At 39.1% G+C, this 24696-nt stretch overlaps 2 protein-coding genes across 3 annotated transcripts; both read right to left on the bottom strand.

The window, feature by feature from the left end:
- Window positions 1-258: 258 nt before the first annotated feature.
- Window positions 259-15592, bottom strand: LOC130559803 (doublecortin domain-containing protein 2). Its single transcript, XM_057343081.1, has 10 exons — window positions 15306-15592; window positions 14928-14976; window positions 13579-13655; window positions 13189-13320; window positions 12487-12636; window positions 11760-11814; window positions 4326-4434; window positions 1145-1245; window positions 932-1060; window positions 259-754 (listed from the first exon to the last, which is right to left on the bottom strand). The coding sequence occupies exons 1-10, from the start codon at window positions 15590-15592 to the stop codon at window positions 647-649; spliced, it is 1197 nt and encodes a 398-aa protein (XP_057199064.1). The 3' UTR covers window positions 259-646.
- A 1935-nt stretch (window positions 15593-17527) lies between these two features.
- colec11 (collectin sub-family member 11) lies at window positions 17528-23097 on the bottom strand. 2 transcript variants are annotated; one of them, XM_057344463.1, is made up of 6 exons: window positions 22968-23097; window positions 22747-22818; window positions 19141-19212; window positions 19002-19055; window positions 18789-18884; window positions 17528-18493 (listed from the first exon to the last, which is right to left on the bottom strand). In XM_057344463.1, the coding sequence occupies exons 1-6, from the start codon at window positions 23095-23097 to the stop codon at window positions 18084-18086; spliced, it is 834 nt and encodes a 277-aa protein (XP_057200446.1). In that variant the 3' UTR covers window positions 17528-18083. The 2 variants fall into 2 exon arrangements, with proteins under 2 accessions (XP_057200446.1, XP_057200447.1); XM_057344464.1 differs by having other exon boundaries at window positions 17528-18475.
- Window positions 23098-24696: the final 1599 nt, after the last annotated feature.

Genomic DNA, 24696 nt, shown 5'->3' with positions numbered 1-24696 from the left:
GGCCCGCTCTTGTAAATCAAATAGTGTTTTGAGAGGTGCTGATGATTCTGCCAATTAACCGAGGTTGGACTGGTGAGAATTACCCCTCTCTATTACACACGGTCCATTCCCGAGATCTATAGCACCCTCTGATTTGGCAATCTCCATACATGACTAAATGTGATAAGAAATGAATTATACTATTGATGAGGTCCTTAACAAGGTAATAACCACACTCCCCAGTCAATAATTATTACGATAAGAATATCTTTATTAGGGAAATGCAGACTACAGCAAAAACCACGCCGCCAAAACAATACCCGGTGGTGTAATTGCCTTTGTCTGGAATTATAGTTTTCATTAAACGGAATGCTGCGTGTTATTGATTGTTTAAATAAGACTCGATATCTTCCGATTTCCAAGCACTGTGAAATTGCATGGCATTGTAATATTCCAAACCGCCGTTGTGCGCGTTCATCAACATTATGAGATTCCCGCCGTAGCGAGTCGAAGACTATTGGACCACAATAAGAGCTGTATCTAAATTGACTAATTTTCTGGGGTTGGATTTTCTGGTGGGAGTGTCATATCCTTCCTTATGACCACATCCATTGTGAAGAAAGACTTGTGATTTATCAGATGACATCACAGTCACATGTTGAGAGCTCTATACCGCTGGTTGTGGTTGAGCTAATGTCTTGTTTCTGCTGTCTCTGTGACTGTTGAGTTGGGACGCTCCTTCTGATTCATTTATATGAGATGCGTACTCTGAGATCTGTTGACAGGGATTTTTAGGTTAGAACTTAAAGGAATAGTTCACAGAAAACGGTCGCCATTGACTTGACCATAGTCATTTTTATTCATACTATGGAAAGTCAATGGGGACCATTTTTGGGGTGAAATATTCCAGACACATGCTGGCGGGTATTAGGGTGCAAGCGAATTCTTTCACCTCTTGACTTCTGGAAAGGGGTGATCTTGCATTCGGATGGTTGCAGTCTTTTGCAGAGTTGTCACCACCACTTTCTTGTTGGGTGTCTTTGTGGAGGGACTGCTCCTCCTCAACCTCTTTAACATCCACCTGTAAGAGAAGAAAATATTGTTTTATTGTAAGTGCTGCCTCCTTGTTTTGATATGCTGAAGTTTGTTTTTGATTGATCTTCACCTGTTCTATAGGAAGATCCACCTTCATACTTTTATCTTCCAGGACCTCAGATGCTGTTACTGTCTCTTTTCTTTTGTTGGTGGCTTTGAAGATACTTTTTTCTGAAGAGAGTGATATGTTACATGTTGTTGCTTGGTCCAAAAAATGATGAGAACATTTAGCAGGTTGTGTTTTCAACACAGCAGCCACCAAATTGTCGCTTTCCTTGCGAAACCTCAGATGTCTGAATTCGCTGTTTTTCAGGAAATGGAAAAAAACAGTACTTTTACAGTGATTAAATCACTTTTTAATACTTTTATTTGGTTGGATGTTATATTTGCAAAACTCAGTGATAAACATAAAGGGTGACTAATAATAATGATTTATGGCAACAACAAAAAATCATGAATATGGAGATAATCGGTTGAATAAAATTGCTTTTTCTATGCCATTAATAGAACTCTGGTCTTTATCTCACAGGAGCTTTTAGCATTTTCTAGTACTTTAATTTTTTATGGACAAAGCCCTTTAAAGTATAAACCACGGCATCATTGATTCCTAAGCATCAAGTACATTCAGGTTGGGTCACAACTAAAACACTCAAGGACATGAAAACCCGGTAAAGCATAATCCACACAAGATGACAGTGTACCGTAAATGGACAGGCCCTCTGTGACGACAAACTACAAATCAATTAATGTCAGTTACAAAACGTTCAATACTGTACAGTATATTCTCTCAACCGTAGACAAAGAAGGAACCTGCCTGAAGATGGAACATCAGACATATAAGCATTAAAGTGATAAACATTTCACATCAAATCAAGTCTGCCTTTACAAAGCGTTTAATGGGCTTTCTTGATCCTGAGATGCAATCTGTGGCCGTGGGTGGATTTGACATTCAAAGGAAAGACAATCTGCACAAATGATAGGCTGACAGCAGAGGTACTTCTCCTCCAACAGGTGATGTGATTGACTGTTGCAGCCAAGACGTGTTTTATTATCCCCGGCAGCAATTGATGTAGTTAAAAGGAGGTTTCTTGTTTTATTTTTTCGGCTTCTGCCATTAGGGATGCCACTATGCGAATCTTCTACCACACGGGACATGATCAAGTGTCCTGAGTAGATATGAGCCTTCATCGAGGGTCTTTTATAAGCATGGCTGCAGACAGACCATCCAGCGCTAATGCGAGCGAGGGGAAACTCAACTCCATCAAAAGGACTGCTGGCTTGGCTCTTATGTGTAAAGTGATGGCAGCTCTGGAGCGCCTGCAATTACTCATTGATGACCTCATGGCATGTAAAAGACACAATGCACTGATAGGTGTTGCTCAGTTTGAACTGTGTACAGAAGCATCATGTCCATTCACACGTGTCTGCTCAGCATTTTAAGGGGATGACAGCATAAATATACATTTACACCAAACAGAAGAAAACACAGAATACACGGTATATACAATAGCAGTATACAGTAGCTAAAAACAAACAAATAAACAGCAACATTCAACTAAATATTCTTTATATAAATTGAACAGGCTTTCAAAAAGTAACTCATTTGTAGGAAAAAGTTGATTACTTTAAAAACTGTTGATGTACAGTATTCTGCTGAAAAGTTGTTAGCATTGCTGTTTTAGTCACAACCTTTAGATATGTTTTACTTTTTCTTGTTTGTAGTACAAAAATATAAAAATTCTCAAACCGAGATACATTTTTTGGAAGCAAAATGACCTAAGATAATATTTTTTGTGTGAAAAAATAGGTTTAAGCTTAAAACAAGCAAAAATATCTGCCAATGGGGTAAGGCAAATAAAATTAAATAAAATATTAAAATTAAAAAATGGTTTACCTCAAATTTTGTTTCTTATTGGCAGACATTTTTGCTTGTTTTAAGCAAAACACGCATAACTTTTTCAGAAAAAAATGAAATAAGAAAAGACGTACTATCTTACATTCCTTGTCAAACAAATCACTGCTGTCCTTCTTAAACCTTGTATCTCCATATTTCGAGATATATTTTGCAAATATCCAGCCAATTAAAGTAATAAAACTGTGTGTCAACTTGAAAACACAGTATTTATTCATTTAGAAAGTGCAGTGTTTTTTTCCATTTCCTGAAAAAACGTGAAATTCGACATCTGAGGTTTCAGAAGGGTTGAACAATTTAGATATTTGAACTGAAAAACAATACAAAAAGTACGAAATTCACTTGTTGCAGTGTATCTCCTTTCCAGGAAAACAGAACAAATATTGGTGACTCATCGTGCACTCACAGATTGTTTGTCCAATCAAATGCTCATATTTTAGATTATACTGTAATTAATATTACTGTATGTCTATATTTTACTCACCGAAGGGCTGCCACTGGTGAGCCCTCAAAATTAAATTAAATTAATAAAAAACAAACAAAAAATGCTTTATTGCACTCCTGACAGTGTAGAAATATATTATGCGAGACAGGCACCACATGCTATCAATAAAGAAACCAAGGCAGCAAGTTAAACTAAAGTTATGATTGAAGTTTCTATAGGAACAGAAGTGCACGAGAGACCGATTTGACCGAGGAAAAAGAACAGAAAACAATACTGAGAAAAGCACAGAATAAGAGAGAATGATTCCTCATGAATAACTTATGAACGTTTTGATTACCTATCAGGAAAAAAATGGAAACATTTTGTTTTCTCTAGTACAGCTAACGCAGAGCTTGCATACATTTGAAACAAAACGGCTTGATTGAGTTTATCTATATGATTTAAAGCCCTCCACAGCGTTTGAAGCCATGCTGAGCTTTAATATTCCTCTCACAGGACTGCATTCTATCCAAGAATGAGAGCATATTTCCCTAATGTAGGTGGGCTTTAGAGAACAGCCTGTCAATTCGAAGCAATTTCTAGCGCACACCCGCGCCCGCTATATTGCACTGTGCACATGCAAGAGTACAAAATATCATTTTTTTCCGCGGTCTCGTTCCTTTAATCATAACTGCTTCAAAATCACACAAAAACGAGGGTATATAAGAAAAAAATTGGAAGAAGATCTAAAGAAAAAATAAGAACCAGTATACCAAAGAATGAGAATACCAAAACAACACTTGCCCATTGGCGATTATGTAAAATGCCTGTATCTGTTGAAGCGACAGAATGGAAATATATAAACTCCAGGGAGATAGAAGGAAAGTTATTGCTTCATCCGTTTGATACACTTACCCACTGTACTGAGGAAGTTCGGGATTTCCGAGGCCTGCCTGGGCGGTTTGGCTTGGTCCGTTTTGGCATAAAAAACGGAGTCATCGTTGTCCACTCCTGGTTTCACGAGCTACAATGTTTAAAAGAAAGCAATCTTCAAATTAAGACCATACATGGCTTTGATTCGATCTGATGCCTAAAGTGTGCCTCCAATCCTCTTATAACAAGAAACAACTGTGTTTCGAGCACATCTCGCTCTTCCTGTTTCACTCTTTTTCACATTTTCCATTGACCTCAATTTTTCATGAGCTGATATGCTTTGTAGCTCCCCAGCGACCGGCACAGTATTGAATTCATCTGGTTCCAATACATCCCATGCACAACCTATCAATCACCAGAGAGCACAGCGAACTAATCATTTATTGATGAAACACGGCAGCCATGAATTTCTAACTGCAATAGTCTTATTTATCAAGCCAGATCAAACAATGAGGATCCAAACAAGCTTTAAAAAAAGAGAGGCGAAGAGAATAACTTATTCTCAGGCAGACGGCAGACAGTTATTGATGAAAAAGTCAGTGCTCTGGGGACTGAGAGAGCGAGAGAGAGCGAGAGAGAGAGAGAGAGAGAGAGAGAGAGAGAGACGAGTTCAGAGTGATGCTTTGACAGCAGGATGCATGTCTGAATTAATACTCCCACAAAAGGTAATTTTCTTCCAGCAACCCGTGTACACCTACCGTTGGGAGCAAGGTGAGCCATTTCTGGCACGGGGAGGAAAAGAAAAGGCTTAATGCATTTTTCTCCAGTTCTTGCCACTGTTAGTTGGCTCCATAGAGAGGCAGCTTGGGGGTACTTCACTGATCTCGGCCTTCCACCGGTACACACTTCGGGCAGTGGTGTTTGCTAGCACACTAACATGGAGTCTGGGGAATTTGCTTTTTGAAAAGCAAACTCTGCCTGACATTGCTTTGAATTCGAACAGCCGTCGGTGGGCAAAGGAGGGCCAGAAAAACAACAGCACTGGCAAAACTTCGACTGGCACATTCGAGTCAGTCTGTGAGAATTCAAATCTATTTCATCAAATGTTTAAAACTTGTAGGATGAATAAGAATTGCCAATCTGACTCCCTCAAGTTTGCACACCAGGCTGGAAATTTAAGAATGGAAGATGATGTTGAGAAAAATAAAACAATAAAAAAGTGTTTTTATAAAGAGTTCAAGGTTGATTTTCATCTAAACACAGCATTAGCCAGCAAAGCTATGGACCGCTCACTGACCATTTAATGAATATTGCACACAAACTGCCTTGAAGAATATATTTGAAACATATTCAGATCTGAGCACTTATCACGTTAATAATGCTTCAAACCAGATAGCCATGAGCAACACTGTATGTTCCTTTTTTGTTTTTTAGTTATATCTAGAAAATAATCAGTACTTGAAAAAATATCTAATACTTTCAGACATAAATTCTGATAACGAAGTCTATAAACATTTCTGCTATTTTCTTAGCTTTTTTGTAGTCGTTCATAGAATCTGATTATTATTTACTACTTAATACTATCGGCTGTCACACGCTTCTTATAGACACGCTTATAGGGTCGTCTCTTTTTGACCCAGCGCTGGGTTGATAATACCCCAGCATTTTTTAAAGCAACACTTTGTAGTTTTTCGACCTAAAAATAATGTCTCTAAAATTAATTCAGTGGTAGAACAACTTTTTAACGGACAAATTCTACTGCCGCTGCTACCTGAGCAGCCTCATAGCAGCTACATCCACACTCTGTAAGTTCTGTGTTTGGGTCGGTACACACAGCCCCGCCCATCCCCTGCCTGCGAAAGAGCGGGACATGGTTTCCAAACAACATTTCTGCATTCACCGTTTCCATCAGCTTAGTAAACAAATTCATGTGTATTGCGGTACCCACAGGGAAGCTTATACAGCGACATTATTTACAACACTGGTAACACACAATGCGCTTCTCAACCACATGGCGGAGCCGTGAGCAAAAGTTCTAAAGTGTGGAGAGTTTTGCATAAATAAGCTCCAATAGTTGTCAAACTTCCTGCCATCAACCAAAAGTCTGGTTGCCCAAGACTAATTTTCATGTAACCCATGCATTTGAAGGTGGAAAGTCAGTATATAAAGGGCCCAATATTCACTTCAAAAATGCTGGGTTACTGCTGTAATAAATTAACCTGAAAAGTGTTTATATTTGACCTAACCATACATCAACATCCCAGCGAAGGTTTTTTTTAAACCCACCAGTTGGATTTTTCCTTTTTTTACCCAACTATGGTTTAAAAAACCAAGCATGTTTACAGTGTACACTATTAAATTAGTGTATGACATTTTACACCAATCCAAAAAAAAGAGTCTGTTAGTGGTTCTCAAACTTTTACATTTTAATTAAACCAAAGACATATTGTCATGAAACAGGTGGGGAAGAACCCAATTGCAGGCAGCGGGGATGAAGGGGTTAACACGAGACTTTATTTAAATGATAAAACACAAAACAAGAACTCACGAGGGGGTAATGCAATAAACACAGGTAAACAGAAACGAAGACTGACTAAACACTAGACTAACCAAACACTAGACTAACCAAACACTAGACAAAAACTAAACTGAACACTTACTAGACAGAACGGAGGAATTCACAAAAGGACACTGGCATGGGAAGCAGGAAGGCACACGACAGGACCGGTATACACACAGCATGGATTACAGCAAGACTAGACGCAGCTCACACGGCAAACACACCACACACAATGACCGAACACAGGACAATGAAACATGAGGACTATTTAAAGGGGAGCAAATCAAGAGGGAACAGGTGCGGGACATGAACTAATTAACAAGAAATAACGAGACGAAAGGGCGGGAACAGAGACGCGACACCGGAGAGAGAGGGAATGTGGAAGGCCGAAACTTCTCTCTCCACATAAAACAAGGGATCCTGTCGTAATTCTGCCACAAGATCAAGAAAGACATGACAAGATGAGGCAGAATCACGACAGAACCCCCGCCTTAAGGAGCGATATCCTGACGCTCCTCAAGGTGACAAACAGGACAAGACAGACTGTGACAAAGACAAGAACCAACAACACATGGTGAACAAGATCAGGGGCAGACAAAGGTGCAAGATCATGGGGTTGGGGTGACATAATAAATAAAAATACAAGGGAGGGGGGGTGGGGGAACAACAGAGTTCATGGGGGAGCAGTCCTAGTCCCCGAGTGCGCTTGAGGGCGCAGAGTTCTGGGGGACTTAGTTGGGGAAGTCCTAGGGGGAACAAGGCTGGGGACTGGCTGTGTCACCGGCTGGAAGGCCGGCTGAGTTACCGGCTGGAAGGCCAGCAGATTCACCGACTGGAAGGCCGGCTGAGATACCGACTGGAAGGCCGGCTGGGCCGGAAGCACCGGACTGGACACCGGCAGCACTGGACTGGAAACCGGACTGGAAACCGGCTGCACCGGACTGCACACCGGACTGGATGCCGGCTGCTGCACCAGCTGGGACGCCGGCTGCTGCACTGGCTGGGAAGGGCCCCGTGCTGCCCGCCGTTGCCTCTTCTTCTTCAGCCGAGCCACCCGTCTGGTGGTCGGCTGTAGGAAGGAGGTGAAGGGCACGGCAGGTTCGGGGTTGGAGGCCTCTTACGAGGACCCCCAGGACTCTCGTCTCCCCCGCTTGCCACTGAGGCTGGCTGGAGGCGAGGCTGCAGGGGGTGAGGCGGTGCTCGGTGCAGGGGGTGCTGAGTCCCCCAGGGTGAGAGTGCCTACTACGCAGTCCTCTGGAATAGACACCAAACCGGAACGAGAGGAGTCTCGACAACAGCTGGGAGAGGGGCCTCGAACCAGCTCCTCCCGAAGCTGCAGCAGCTCCACCAGCTGTGGGAATGGTTTAAAGACCCACTCCTCCCGCTCTGGAAAAGATGGAGGTTCGTCCATCCCGGCCAACAGGCAGGCACTCACCAACACCTCGGGGACGGAAGCCCTCCTGGCCTCGACCTCCCGAGCATAGTCCTGTATGGGACGGTGGCCTTGGGCTGGGAATGGGCCACCTCCAGCATGGGTCTGTGAGGCTATGGCCTTCCAGCACTCCGGGTTGGAAGTACACGGCCACCGCTTCACGTCTGTGCTGCCTGCTGGGTTCTCTTGGGGTTCGGTCATTCTGTCATGAAACAGGTGGGGAAGAACCCAATTGCAGGCAGCGGGGATGAAGGGGTTAACACAAGACTTTATTTAAATGATAAATCATAAAACAAGAACCCACGAGGGGATAAAGCAATAAACACAGGTAAACAGAAACGAAGACTAAACACTAGACTAACCAAACACTAGACAAAAACTAAACTGAACACTTACTAGACAGAACGGAGGAATTCACAAAAGGACACTGGCATGGGAAGCAGGAAGGCACACGACAGGACCGGTATACACACATCATGGATTACAGCAAGACTAGACACAGCTCACACGGCAAACACACCACACACAATGACCGAACACAGGACAATGAAACATGAGGACTATTTAAAGGGGAGCAAATCAAGAGGGAACAGGTGCGGGACATGAACTAATTAACATGAATAATTAGAAATAATGAGACGAAAGGGCGGGAACAGAGACGCGACACCGGAGACAGAGGGAATGTGGAATGCCGAAACTTCTCTCTCCACATAAAACAAGGGATCCTGTCGTGATTCTGCCACAAGATCAAGAAAGACATGACAAGATGAGGCAGAATCACGACACATATTCAGTTATACAATGCTGGAACATCAATTCTTTTAGTTTGTGGTATTATTTTTCTGATGTTTGATTTTCATAAAATGCCACAAAATCTGTCACCCCCCTGGACTTTCTTGGGGGCCCCCAGTTTGAGAACCACTGCATTACACTAACTGAAGCATGGAACAGTAAGCTGGGGGAGGGTAACATCAATCAAGACCGATGTGATAACGGAGAACCACTGCTGTATCATTGAACCACTCCCCCTGTCTATGCAGAACAGGCCTGACAGAGAGCAGCTGGATGGTTGTCGCTACCAAATCCCTCAAGAAGCGCACCTCCAAAACTAGAAGCCACCCTGGAGACAACACAGGTCTGATACAAGTGAGTCAAAGGAGATATGAGAGGACAGCTTCGCCCTGCAGTTCAATGGCATGGGTCTGGCACGGATTCACTTTCCCCTGTTGACTGCTTCTGGATGTCACACACATTGATGTGTGGCCCCTAGTACAGGGGGCGGTGATCATCTCTGTCACTGCTGCACTTTTCCACCCATCTCAACTTGCTGACACCTCACTAAACATCTGTTTCACCAATGGCAGAATACACACCAAATGCTGTGTAACTGCTTTCATCTGTCTGTGCGCTGCCAAGCTCTGCTGGCCCATTGAGATTTTTAGTAATATATAGTAATGCCCTATGTTTGGGTAAAACGATAATAAAATATAGGGTTAAACATGCTGTATTGACTGCTTGGGGAAGAGGAGACAGGTTCTTACCTGATTCAATTTCATTTTCAAAATGTTTACGTACTAATGTAGTATGACATCATTGGGTAATGTAAGCAGCCGGGCAGAGAGAAGAAAAGGGATCTGATAGTGGTGGTGGAGGAAGGCCAAAGCTGAGAATTTGTCTCCCTCAGCTGGTAAGAAGCTGATCTCTAGAAAGGACTCAACTAAGGAGAGCTTCATCGTTTTTTAAAGAACGTACAGAACCTAAATTTCAATTCAAATGCAATTATCATTTTTTCAAATCGTTATAAAGGAACAGTTCACCTTCAAAGTGAAAAATCTGTCATCATTTACTCACCCTGTTGTCATTTTAAACCTTTCTTCTGCAAAACACAAAGGATATTTTGAAAAATGTTGGTAACCAAAAACCGTCCATCCCCACTGAGTTCTTTGTATGGACACAAAACCAATGCAAGTCAATGGGGACCGATTTTTTATTTTGAGGGTGAACTATCCCTACGCAACTACAAGTTTGGCCACAACTGTTTATTTTTATTAATAATAATAATAATAATTACTATTATTCTTATTATATGTGCAAAAATATAACATAGGCAGGAGTGTGTGGTAAGATTATCAAAATTATGAAATAGCACAATTTGTTTGTAGTGGGAAAAAAATCATTGTAATAATTCTCTAAAAAATACTTGTAAATGTTAAATTACAGTTCTCTTTCCTTTTCTAAAAAAAGCCACCTTTTACTTAAATTACATCTCTGTACTCTCTAGTTTATGTTGTAGGGTTTTATACTGTATATAAAATGTATATTTTTATTCTAATTTCAATCATTTAATCTTGAGGTTTATATGATTAATCCTGAAGAGCATTAAAAACAATCATAATTTCAGTCAAATGCATCCAAATCTTTGGCTTGTAGTGTATACATGAAACTCTGAATTACTGATATTCTGAGGGGAGAAATAAATATGTGTAGTCTTTGTTTTCGTTCAAACAAATGTAGATTACAGGGATATGTAAACAGATTATGGAACTACACCTTGGAATTGAATGACTCTTTGATGAGACTTTGATTGCTATTCCATCTTCATTCTATCAAAGATAATTGGGCACTTTCTTCAAATTATTTCCTCTCCTCAATGAAGCTGATGAAGCATGAGAAATCAATTAGAGAACAACACTCATGGAGCAACCACAAGAGCTTTCCCTACCAACATCAACAGGCAAATGTGAAGCCGTCCTTTCTCTTATTTACAATAGCCAGATGTCTCAAACTTCACTTCGGAGAGCTCTCAGTCCCAGTTCACTAAGTGCATTTTTTCTCCATCACTTATTTGCCAGGTCTAGGTTTATTGTAGTCTGGCCCGTCCCAAAGCATCAAGCAAAAACTGCACGATATCACAAAACAATTTATCCTCATTCTGTAGGTACAGGGGGGTGTATTCGATGCTTTCCCCTGGTGAGGGAGTTCGGCTCTCACTTGATCGAGTAACACAAACTCTGAACACTGAGACAGAGTGGTGAGGGGAACTCAATAGCTTCTATAGACAGTGATTGATGAGGTGAAGCTGGCTACTCCCAGCTCACACTGCCACACATCAGCCTGATTGGACATATTGAGATTCTGTGACGGTAACATTTTTCTCAACTATCTGATCTTTAACACTAATGAACACTACAGAGTTTGTATTTGGCCCAAATTGAATTGTTTTTGTGTGGAAGGGAAACAGCTGAGAGATGATCAAGATAGGTGTCTTGTAAACAGTGAGCTCAGTGCATTTGCTCTGTTTTAAATGTATTTTTCAAAAGACAATTCAAGATGGCAAGGTTCATCCCACAATGCCAAATCTTTATCATAACGACAAAATTAAAAGGATTTTTCAAATATATTTACATTTTATGATCACACTCATGCAATTGAAAATATGATATACTGTAGATATTTTATCTATTAAATATACAATATCACTTACTGGCTTTCCATCTTGCTTTTCTCTTTTTAGGGCTGGAAGAATGCCACTGCTGATCCTAGAGCAAGAACATATATTACCTTAAAAGATAAATTCATTTACAAATTAAAAAAACGAAATAAAAAAATGTAGTTACACTTGTCATTCCAAGCCTGTATTAGTTTCTTCATGCAAAACATAATAAAAATGTTCATTCTGCTTTTGACCATATTTTACCTCCCTAGCACACATTGAAAAGACACACATTAACACACACATATATATAATTGATTTATATACAGTATGTAGTGTAATATATTGAGTATAGTGATCATGATTGAGTAGTTGCCATACACTTAAAGCAACATACAGTGTACACTGTATAAAAAAAACAAAAATTTCTGGCAGCTGGGGCACCAGAAAAATACCATAAATTAACATACATTTTTCAAACAAAGTTACATGTTTTCATGTTTTTATTGTCTTGACATTTTTCCCAGTATTTTTCCAGTTCTAAAATAAGTTTATTAAATTATTCTGTAAAATTCTGTTTTTGAATTTTGTAGAAATGGATTTTTGTAGATATGGTCATGATTGTAAGTGCTCTACCAGTTGTACTACCCAGATATTTGGAACATCATGAGGGAGATAACTGAATTTTCATTTTTGTTAAGTAAGTTATTAAGTGCAAGAAAATAACTTGATATATCTGTGTTTTATTACAACTATCTTGTTCTAAAATCTTTCTTACGCATCAGTGAGGTCGTGGATTACTCCTTTGCTCGGAACCAGCTGATAATACGGCAAATGCCGGAACCTCTCGACCCCCACAGCGACATAATACTGACTGTTCTGCAGCTCATATCCTCCATGTAAAGGTTTTCCATTCAGCATGCACAATCTGAAAAAAAAAACAAGACTGCTCAACATTCTGTAATATTACAGTTCACACACTTCTAAAGGAGCAATGTGGAGATTTTAGCAGAATCAAGCGGTGAAGGTGCAAATTAGGTGACATAGTTATGTATATTATATTGCATTTCTGTCAATAGATCCTCCAAAAAACTAGACACTGGACCTTTCAAGTCAGCATGAAACAGAAGTTGTTACTTTTTTTCACTATCGTGACAAATATCGAAGTGAAACGGTTTCTGAAATGAGGGGAAAGATGTAGGTGGGACTTTCGTCCATTGGGAACTGATTGGATTGTTTGAAGTTGATCGTTTCTGACAAAATCGAGGCATATTTGAATCTTTTTAGCGAAAAAGGGGAGGGGCAAAAACGAGGCCCCAATAACCCTGCCCTGGCCAACATTTAAGGGGGAGAGCACATGAATTAAAAAATAATAATAAAGTGCACAGATAAATCACTTCAAAAATATTCTACAATATTCCATAAAAAATCAAATAGTTGATTTCATAGGGACTTTAATGTTTATGAATGTAGCACATACCTGTGTACAGCTCCTGTGCGAAGGTGGACTTTCTCAGTCACCATGGTCAAGACATTTTCCCAGCTGGCCAGCGTGTGTTTTGGAATCAGCACGCGTGCTGGAGGAACCAAGATGTCTCCATTTGTAAAAACACTACAAAATACAATCAGATTTGGCTCTTAGAAAATCAAAGCGCACTATATTCCGTTAATAGAAAAGGCGATATCCACTGAAAATTAACAGCATGTGAGTAAATTAGACTCAGACATAAATAATTCAATAATCCAGAGAACAAAGGTGTGATTTTACACCATTAGACAGTATTACTTGACTTAAAGAATTAGACTTTGCCATAGCCTGAAGGCCCACCATTGTAGAATTCCAACAGGGACACATTAAAACAGGACTCACTTGATGGTGCACGGCTCATTACTGATTCTCTTCCAGCGAGCTGGGACAATTATTCTGCTGTGAACTACAGGTCGGATCTGCAGTCAAGACAAAATGAAAAGGACCCCGCTGAGCATAAATGACAATAAGTGTTCCACTGCTCATTTATGGCACTCACACATCTGGAACACCTCAATCAGATTTCTTAAATACCATGTTGGTTGTTATTGTGCTGATGGAAACAAGAAGCTACAAGGGTGACAAAGAGTGCCATAGCTTCACACAAAGCAAGTGTAAGTGCATATTCTTATAATCAGTGCTCCACTTGTCTCTGGGGGTCAGGGAAAGGTTGAAAAAACAAATGCTGTAGCATCAAAAGCGTCTTTTGATTCCTGGCTTCAATGGCATTTTGGTAATGTGGTGTATATATTATGCAAGTACTATATGCACTCATACACCACATGCGCTCATTCCTGTTTCTGAAAATACACCTTCCTGCGGAACTGTAATCAAACACACCTGAATCAGTTATAGGTAAGATCTTTGGGTAAGCATGACAAATTACAGGCAGATGTGTCAGAGAACAGTTGGAGCTAGATTTTTCAGGAAGGTGAATGTCTACAGCAGGAGCGATGAACCCTGTGCCATGCTTCTTTCATTGTATGAGACCTCCCCGCTAGATGCCGCTAAATGTCATACACTGGACCTTTAAGCCGACAGGAAAATATTGCCACATCCTCTCGATGAATATATATGAAGTAATATATAACTTATCTAAATAATATTGATGGGGAATAATAGCATGGACAGTTATTTTGACCAGAAATTAACATTTTAGTTTGTGAAGATCGATAACTGATTTGCCTGAGATTGATCCTTAAAGATCTTCAACAAAGAGAGTTACAGTATTCAAGACCACACTGCGAACGCAAAACATTTACAATGCAATAAACACTAATAACCAAACAGAACATACAGTATGTATTCAGAGAATGCCTAACACAGCACAAAACAGCTGACTCAAATAGAATTTTACAGTTAAATCAATACATGTTCGCATCATGTTTTTCAGCCATAATAAAACAGGGGGCTTGAAATCAGTCAACAACCGCACTCTCTGGAAGCCTCGGAGTCAATTACTGAACAATGTAGAATGAGAAACAGCAGGAATCTCACATGTTGTGTAATCAAACATGTTATGATTATTTGCCTCGAATATTGTTTCCGTTGACAGACAAACTGTAACAAGACAACAAATAATCCTGTTTCATCAAGTTACACTTTGCATATTCAACTAGGAAAAAATTAAAAATATAATTGAGTGCAATCATTGTTGTGCATTGTTGTCTATTAAACACAATCAATCTTACCAGTTCACTCTTCTTTTTTTGAGGTTTCTGTATTATTATGTGATGATAGCTGTCATAGAGAAAAACACGTTAATATCAATCAACAACACATCAAGAGCTCCTTTTAAAACGAATCGTTGTGTTGTGTTAATGAAAGCACAAGCATAGGCCGACCACTGTTAACATCTCATTATATTCATATTAGCCCATAAGATGGTATTTAAAATCATGTTAAGTAATAAAGCTTTTTTCTTTCTTCCAATCAAACACATTTAGTAAGTCAGTTGGCTGCCCTGGATAAAAGAAGTCAAGTAAAACAACAACACAGCAGTTAAGTGTGTTTACATCCCTGTAAATAAACAGCATCTGTATTACCATCATGTGGATGAACGAACTTACTCCAGTTTTTTTAGCTTCTCTGCACCGGCTGCCACATATATCTCTCCATGCACGAGCTGCTCCAGATCTTCAACCCTGTGACCATTATCGGGGGTGTAAATGTTTCGCACTGCTCCAAAGGGGGCCGTGAGACTTCGCGTGACAGTGTTCAAAAAGCTGTCAAAAGTTGAGGATTGACGTTGATTGATGACAAACCTCCGGCCGGGATAAAAAGCATCTCCGTTTCGGAATATAACGACGGTTTTGGTTGATATGGGTTGTGAATTAGACGCCCGACCGATAGACATTGTAAGATTTAAAAAAATAATAATAAAGATAAAATATAAGAGAGATGCTGGCAATTCCAAATACCGAAAATATACTGTATTTACAAACAAAAGCCAGTAAAAGTTAAAGCTATAACTCGGTTAGCTCCTCCGTGCACAGGCGGTAGTGAGATGCTGTTTAGATACGTTTCCATAGAAACGGAGTAAAAATGGCACTCTTAAAAACTCCCTGTCGACGAGCAACAATTGCTTAAAGGTGTTAATGAGAATTTCTCCTGCTTTTTTAACTTTATTGTCTAGGCCTTGTTTATTCTGATCAGAAGTAACGGGAGATTTAAGCGTCACAGGTTCCCAATTAGTTTAGGTTAGACAAGCGGCAAACTATAGATTAAATTTTAATGAGTGTATTAATTACTCATGAGTGTATTAATTACTCATGAGTGTATTAATTACTCATGTGCTAGACACCCTGTTGTATGCACGCTATCACAAATATCCGTTTCATCTGGCCTCAACCTGATTTATCTTCTTTCCCGGTAGTTTTATTCGTAGCCTAGGCTACATAAAAATGTAATGCCAAGCTAAAATAGCCTAATCCTAAATATTTTTGGTCACTTGTAAAACAGGACACGTGTCTGCCTGGTTTGTCTCACATGTAGAGTAGGATCAGTTTACACAAGCAAGATGCTTGATTACCTTTGTAAAGTTCAGTCTATGGGCCCTTTATGAAATTCAAGCACGCCGTTCGTCTTTAAAGATTTATGAAAAAATGTAACACGCGTACAGATTGCCACTTTGTCACAAATTAATCTGATGGTCTGCTTGCTGATGTATTTTTCATGCACTGTCAAATTCAGGACGGTTTGACCTTCCATGACAGCAAAGAAAGAGCACGTTCACAGTTTGTATGACCACCCGTGTGCACTAGAGGGCGCCAATTTACAACCTAAAAGCTTCTATAGGTCTAATATTAATTCGTTTTACTTATGAAAGACCCTGAAAAAAGCAGCAATGCCGTAATCGACAAAGAATGCAGTGCATTTTTGTTTTGTTTTGTTCAAGATACACAAATGTAGCATGATTCATCGTTTATTGTATATTTATTGAACAAATAAAATATATGCATTACACTGAAGTAATTTGCCATTGTTTTCATAATCAGAATTGTAAAAACTCTGAGATGACAGTCAATCTGTATGGTTAATTATGGTGCTACAAATATAATAGAAAAAGTGCATTTGGTTAGTTTACTTGATTTTATCCAATATAAAATGTATACGTCTATATTGGGTGTTGTGGTCACCGTTTCACTATTTTATAGCCTCTCAATTAATATGAGGTCATAAAAACTGCTTCTAACTTACACAAGAATGAGAGACAATTTAAGCATCACTTTAAAACTACAAAATAGTTTTAGATTGCATCTTTCATTAAAATTCCTCCTTCTTGAAGGACTTCGATTACCCTAAAATAAAAATTCTGTCATCGTTTATTTCACAGCATAATGTTTTAATCCCAAATGAGTCATTTTGTGGAATATTAACCTTGTTTATTTCTTAATACATTGGGACTGCATGGAGCCTAAGGCTGCCAATACATAAAGAATGAAGTCTGTTGAGTGACAACTGCAAAACAACCTGTAGAGGTCAGACTGTGAGGTACCTTAACTGCCTGACTATATGGACACCGTACTGAACAGTGCAGCCAGTAGCAGAAATACTACAGTATATACGCAGACTATACCTGCATTACTCAGTATTCAAGACAGACCTAAAAACAAACTACAGTAAACGAATAATTATCCTTAAAGTTTGAATTTTGTCTTACAAATATATTTCTTACAAATACATTAAAAAACGAGATGACTAGTTGAAATTACTTTAATGAACATGACATGTATTTCACATACTATGGAAATATATCATATTTACAGTCATTGAGAATCATGCAGCTGTGCAGCAAAATGAGAGATTCTGAACTGTATGGTCATGTGACTTAGTACTGTTCCACTTATTATTTTGATGTAAAAAAAATTCAATAGGGTTGCGATTGATGGTTTTTCCACATAAATGCAAGTTATGTCTCCTAAAATCACAGTGACTTGAATGACAATTTAAAACCCATGCCAGAACACGCAACTCAAATGAAAGCTTTGCTTTGGTTAATTTGATGCGTGGAGATATACGTACTTGTGTCACAAGCGTGTTCTTTCGACTCTACAGCAGTTAAACTTCCGCTCCTGTCTGAGGGTACACGCTATGATCAGACTTATCTTCCCATCTAATAACTGAAGTGGCCAAGATATCCATGAATTGTTTGTACATTAAATACAGTAAGTATGCTACTGGGGTGGCAAAGCTCATTTTTAGGGTGGCAGCTGTCATGGCACTGCACGCAAGAAAGAAAGTCCAACGAATTTCTTAGAATTTTGCATGAACAATGAGGACGAGTAAATGATGACAGAATTTTTAAGGGGACCTGTCGCTTTGATTATCTGGTTTCTTAGTGTAGCTCATACAGTGTCCTTGTCGAACTCACACACAAAGTACATGGTGAGGTGACAAGCGACGTCAACCCACTCGCCCGATGAAACCATCTCAACACAGTCCTCATCATCATAAGCGTTGTTAGGCTCCCCCTCCCTCCACCTGCTGAAAGTTGTCATGGGCGATCGCTCCACGTACACGAAGTGGCCTTCTCGCTCCAGGTCGTTCATGCCGATATATGTTCTGCTAAGGCCGGCGTCGGTGATGTAACCAGCAATGGCTCTGTTGGAAGCTGCATCCTTGGGCATGGCCAGGTGTCCGCCGCGCCCCTGACAAAACAACTCAGCCTCCCTGTAGCGTTTCTCTTCTTTCACCAGCAGATAGACCTTGCTGTCTGTCTCTTTGATGCCAGCGACAGCTGCGGGGGAGGGCAGTGCTGAAAAATGAGGATCTGAATTTCTATAATCACACCGCAGCACCCAGCGTTCACACAAGTGCATTCTGACAGTTACACAAAAGAGTTACGGGGTAATTGCTAAATTCTTTTGTCTACATGCGTTCCTCTTGCACGTTAAAAGAACAACTGTATGAATTAACTTGACAGGTGCAATGCATTTGAATCAGGACTGCCCTTGTGGATCCAATCCATTGTTTTAATATCCTTACAAACAGCAGTGAAGAGTGCACACGGTCCATTCTTTTGCGTGCCATCATTTATTTTCAGGACATACCATTTTTAATGAACTTCAGCTCGTTGGTTAATTGTGCCACTTGAATGTCTATTTCGCCGATAATTTTCCGTAAGGGTGCGCACTCGCAGGGGACCCCTGGTGAGACAAATTAAATATGGGACCATTCACACGATCAGTCCAAGCGTAAAACCAATTCAATCCAATCATCTAATAATATGTTTCAACTGAAATCTATTTCAGCGATGGCTATACCTGGCTCCCCATTTGGGCCCTTTGGTCCTGAATCTCCCATATCGCCTTTTAATCCTGGAATGTAAAGAGAAGCACACAGTATTATTAAGCAATTAGACAAAATGGTCTAATTGCAATAGCAATTTAATTTCAAAGTTACCTTTGAATCCAGGTGGACCCATCTTCCCATAACGTCCCATGCCACCTTTGTGACCTTTGAGTCCAGGGGGACCTAAATTATATTTTTGAAGCTTAATATACATAAGAGGCATTGACAATAGATATTTACTCTTTTGTTTATCAGTCAGTGTGTTTGAGACGAAGCATTAAACCAGTGTTTCCCAACTCAAGCCCTCAGCCCCCCTGCAGAATGTTTTCCATGTCTCCCTATATAGTATAAAACACTAAAACACTAATTGATTAGTCTCCTTAATTAACTTACTAAGAAGATAATGAGTTGAATCAGGTGTTTTGTATAGGGAGACATCTAAAATATTCTGGCATGGGGGGCCCGAACAATAAAAGCCATTATTAGTCAATGCTGTCTTAGTTGACCTTAAACGGGAGGTTTGATGGAATTTAACTTCTTTAAATTGAGTTAGTGAGTAGTAAAGCTGTTTGAGCATAAACAACATCTGGCAAGTCGCAACGCTCACTTTTTAAAGACTACAATGAACGGCTCGTTGGGACTACAACTAACTTTTTCCTGGGTTAGTGATATCATGAACCGCAAAATTTACATTGACCCTGCCCCCTGGAACACGGATAGGGTAAAAATCTCAACACACATTCTAAGCGGTAGACCAATCACAAAAGACTGGCTCAGCTTGACCAATCAGAGCATTTTGGAAGGAGGGACTTCATAGAACCAGGAACTCAACAGCCTGTTTTCTGAGAATTGAGATGACGGTGTAAAACGCAGGTGAACAATGAAATATGTAAAGCATTTTTTGAAAATCAAAACATGAACACCTATTGTTTAGCACATCATAAACATAATAAATACTTTGCAAAATAGGACCCCTTTAATCATTCTAGAAACAAGATAAGATACATTTGACAGCCTGCCTGTTGTTTTTCTAGGAAGGAATGTTTGGTCACTATACTGAAGGTTAAACATTTATTTTATTGTGACTCAAGTTCTCTTGCATAACGCATAAGCCTATCCATTCTCTATCCTACTCATCTTACGTAGGGTTGCTGGAGCCTGTCCCACTTGGGCTGAAGGGAAAATACCCTGGACAGGTGGCCAGCCTACAGGCAATTTAGAGTTCCAGTTCAGACTGATCAGCATGTCTTTGGACTTTGAGTTCCTGGGATAAACCCTCAGCAACACAACCTTCTTCAACAGGACCTTCTTGCTGGAAGGCAACGTACTTAGTAAAAGTGTTACTTTTACAATGTGTTATTGTTCTTCCTTACTTTGCAGGATCTCAAAATATGATCTTTCCATACATTTAATCTTTTAATTTGGTATGGCATGCGTATTTGTGTGTAGCCAGGGTTGGGAGGGTTACTTTAAAAATGTATTCCGGTGCAGTTACAAATTACTTAAAGGGGTGATAGGGTTACTTGTTTTTCTGTGTCTTTGGTGTGTTATAAGTTGCCCATGCATGTATTAGACACGTAAAATTGCAAAAATTAAAGTGTCGGAACAAAAGATGCATTCTATCTAAAAGCGAATGCTCACCCAGACCTGCCTGAAACGCCTCGTGTAACCACACCCCCACAAATCTACGTCAGTTCGTGGCATGAGTTGACTAAGACCGCCCAAATGTATACTCAAGTAAGGTGGGCGTACCTGTCAGTACAATTGCTTTGTAACCTGATGTTCCAAATATGGTAAGAGGCGTTACATTTCCATCACACACTTGCCACTATTCGACCAATCACTACGCACTGGTTAACTAGCCAATCATAGCATACCACGCTTTTCAGAGCGATGAGCTAAAAAAGAGAGGTGGGGCAAAGAGGAGATACAAACATGCACGGTATGTGGAAACTACAGCGTTTTTGAACCTTAAATCGTGTATACACATTGCATTACATCTAAAACAAACGATAATATTCATTTCAGCTGTGTCATATGACCCCTTTAATAAAAAATGTACGTAAATAATGTAATCCAAGTATCACAATATAAAAGTAATATAGTCCGATTGCTTTTGGATTACTTTAGGGTCACATATAAATAAAACAGAAAAGCAACATGATTTTAAAAATTATTTTCATTTACACAGAAGCAAAGCAGCATTAGAATAGTCTTGAGTGGCTCAAAGAAGAATATACAGTAAAAACAGGAACATATTAGAGAGGGCTGCAAGATTCAAATTAATTCATTATTGTTGATTATTGACTTTGATATTGTAATCACGATTATTAATTTCAGTTAACACAATAAATGTCATATTTTTATAGGCTATGTAGATAAAACAAGCTGAGACGCATTTAGGAATGTTTTTGTTGTTGTTGTTGTTGCTGCTGTTTTAGACATTAGAAAATGTTAATTTCTAATTACGAATTGGTTGCACAGCACAAAAACATCTTACACTTCCACACAAAACAATTACTTTAGTTTTGAAACAATTCTAATCCTGATATTAATCTAATTTTTACTAATTGTAATTGTAATCGGATTATTTTGTTTTTCATGTAACCGTAACGGTTTACAGTTACCAAATATTTGGATCCCGATTACTTTTTCCTGTTACATGTAATCAGTTACTCCCCAACCCCGTGTATACTGTAGGTATTATGCAGATGAATAGAGGGTGGTTATTTATTTTATTAATTTGTAAATGCAGGAATGGATGCTATTTATGTTGTATGCATTTTTATTTTTTATTTTATTGTAATTAGTGTAATTTTAAATAATATACCGAATGTTGTTGTTGTCGTTGTTTGAACTAATGGCGAAGTGGCATTGTTTAATTGTTTAATGTTATATGTTAGAATATGGGGTGTATATATGCAGATAAATATTTGCTGTATGGTATTTTATAAATGATTGACAATCTTGAAGGTTTTCTGAAACCATGTGACAGCTTAATGTAAGGAACAGACCAAATTCAAACTTTCCACTTTTAATGAAAACAGTGAAAATTATTATTTTTTTGCTTACATGCTACCCTTTTATAGAAACAAAATTTTAAATAAATAAGCCCAAATAACAAGGCTAATTTACATCTACTGTATGACAATCCTTTGAACAGATGTTACTTTCCGCTTAGTAAGTCTGACATCACACACCACCATTTTCGGGACCAACCATTCTATCAGATGGCAACAAAAAATGCTGATACACACTCATGGTTTGCTGTAAAATTGTCCAAAAAAAAAGAGCCTAACCTTTATCTCCATAAGAAAATACTACACAGCGGTTCATTTTTATAATTTATTAAAACATTGATGTGGGAGATTCTGTGAGACTGTAGTGTACATGGTGTTAATTAAATTTAGCAAAAATGTGTGATATGAATAAAAAGTCCTCATAAATGGCTGTTTAAATACCCTTACTACACGAGTGGAGACTTGGACCTGGAAACAGTATTCCTTACATCACGACTTAACAAGCATATAGACTGCTACAACTGAACAAAATGCAAATCATGTATGTAACATGAGGTATCTGTACTGTATGTACAAGTTCACAAAAACTAGATGCATTATAACATGTCAGTGAATAGGTGGATCATGTAAGTGCACAGTAATTAAAAAGCACCATGATAAAGGTAAATTAAGCTCATAAAACAGGGTCTAGTGTTACCTGTCTCTCCAGGTGGCCCAAGTCTCCCAGGTCTGCCAGGTGCTCCTTTATCCCCCTTCTCTCCAGGTTCACCTTTACAATTACAAGACAACTATAAATTCAGTTATACAGTTACACGAGAGACTATGGGAATAGAATCAATCTCATTAATATTCTCTATGAGTCAACCTTCAATAGTTAGGTTCAATACTAAATGCAACAAAGTGTCTTCAGCGTAATACCTTTGAGTCCAGGAACAAGGATCTGGACAGAGCATGGTTCTTCTGGTATGTGCTGACCGTAAACTGACCTCATTAGCGTCAGGCTTAACCAATTGACCAACATGCAAGCCAGCAGCTTTTCTCCGACCATGCTGAAAACACAAAGCATGGCTTTTGGTACGATATGAATTATGGTGAAAACAGCAGTTCCCAACACAGCGAAGATGTTTGTCGAGAAGCATGTGCCAACCCTCATAAAGTTCAATGGCTTGTTGATTGGACAGTGTTTTATAAATGATCATTGCAATCACTCATGCCCTGGCAATCACTATAAGTGCTAAAATAATCATTTCATACTATCTGTAGGAAATTGTCTTTGTTTATAGTGTGTGTTATGATACATAGAACATGAAATCATATTTTCTCAATAACCGAAAAACAAACTACATCTCCACAGTAAATGGAAAAGTAAATGTAGCTGTTAAAAGAGACAAAGTAGTCTTGTGCCATGCAAGCGCAAACAAGCAGTACCATTGTCCCACAATGTTTCTCGGGAAGAAAAACATTTACAAAGCAAACACACAAAACCCCACAACTGCCTCCTTCCCACACTTTCCCCATTGTCCACCTTCATTTCAAAGCTGATACGAGATAGTAAACATGCACACCATAAGGTCTCCCATAGCTGCTAACTATCACTTCTGAAGTGTTTAGCTGTCATCTATGCCACCTGCAGTATGACTGTAGTGCTCACAGACTTACCTTGGATGAATTTCAAAGCCCGCTAAATAACAAGCAGAAAACCCAGCGTGTACATGGATCCGAGTGAGTTAATGAATGCCTGCTCACTGGTGGTCTCTGAAATTCTTCATCTCACGGACCCTTCAAGAAACAGGCCTGAGAGCAAGCAAGCACGTATAAACACAAAGATAAGAGCGGCTCTGCTGTACTCCTCTCTGATAAATCCATGGGAATCATTAGGGTTGTAACAGGACTGCTTTAAACACATACCACACAACTCAAATTAGGCATTTTTAAGATTCACACAATTCCATTAAAGGGATAGGTTACCCAAAATCATTTATTCATCCTCATGTCATTCCAAACTTGTATCACTTTCTTTCTTCTCCCAACAACAAAAGAAATATTTTGAGGAATGTTGGTGACTGATTTGCATTGGCCCCCATTGACTTTCATTGTATGGACACAACACTACTGAGACATTTCTCAAAATATCTTCGTGTTATGCACCAGAAAGAGTTGTGTCATTCGTCAATGACATAAGGGCGAATAAATGATGCCAATTTGGGGGGCGAGAGTGTTTTATCCTTTTAAGGTAGAAAAAGTGTCTAATTTTAAAGGGACAGTTCACCCAAAAATGAAAATTCTGTCATGAATTACTCACTCTCTAGTTGTTCCAAACCTGTATAATATTTGGAAGAATGCTTGTAACCAAACAGTTCTTGGACCATATTGACTATCATAGTAGGAAAAATTACAATGGTAGTCAAAAGTGCCCCAGAACTGTTTTCTGGCCTACATTTTTTTAAATATATATTTTTTTGTGTTCAACTGAACAATAACAATAAAGTAATTTTTCCTACTATGGTATAGTCAATGGGGTCCAAGAACTGTTTGGTTACAAGCATTCTTCCAAATATCTTTCTCTGTGCTCATTTGAACAAAGAAATGTATATAGATTTGAAACAATTCGAAGGTGAGTAAATGATGACAGAATTTTTGGGTGAAC

The sequence above is a fragment of the Triplophysa rosa genome, linkage group LG10 (assembly GCF_024868665.1).
Source record: "Triplophysa rosa linkage group LG10, Trosa_1v2, whole genome shotgun sequence".
In the NCBI taxonomy this organism is placed as follows: Eukaryota; Metazoa; Chordata; class Actinopteri; order Cypriniformes; family Nemacheilidae; genus Triplophysa; species Triplophysa rosa.
The sequence above is the reverse complement of the archived record's forward strand: the minus strand, read 5'-3'. Positions and strand labels throughout refer to the sequence as shown.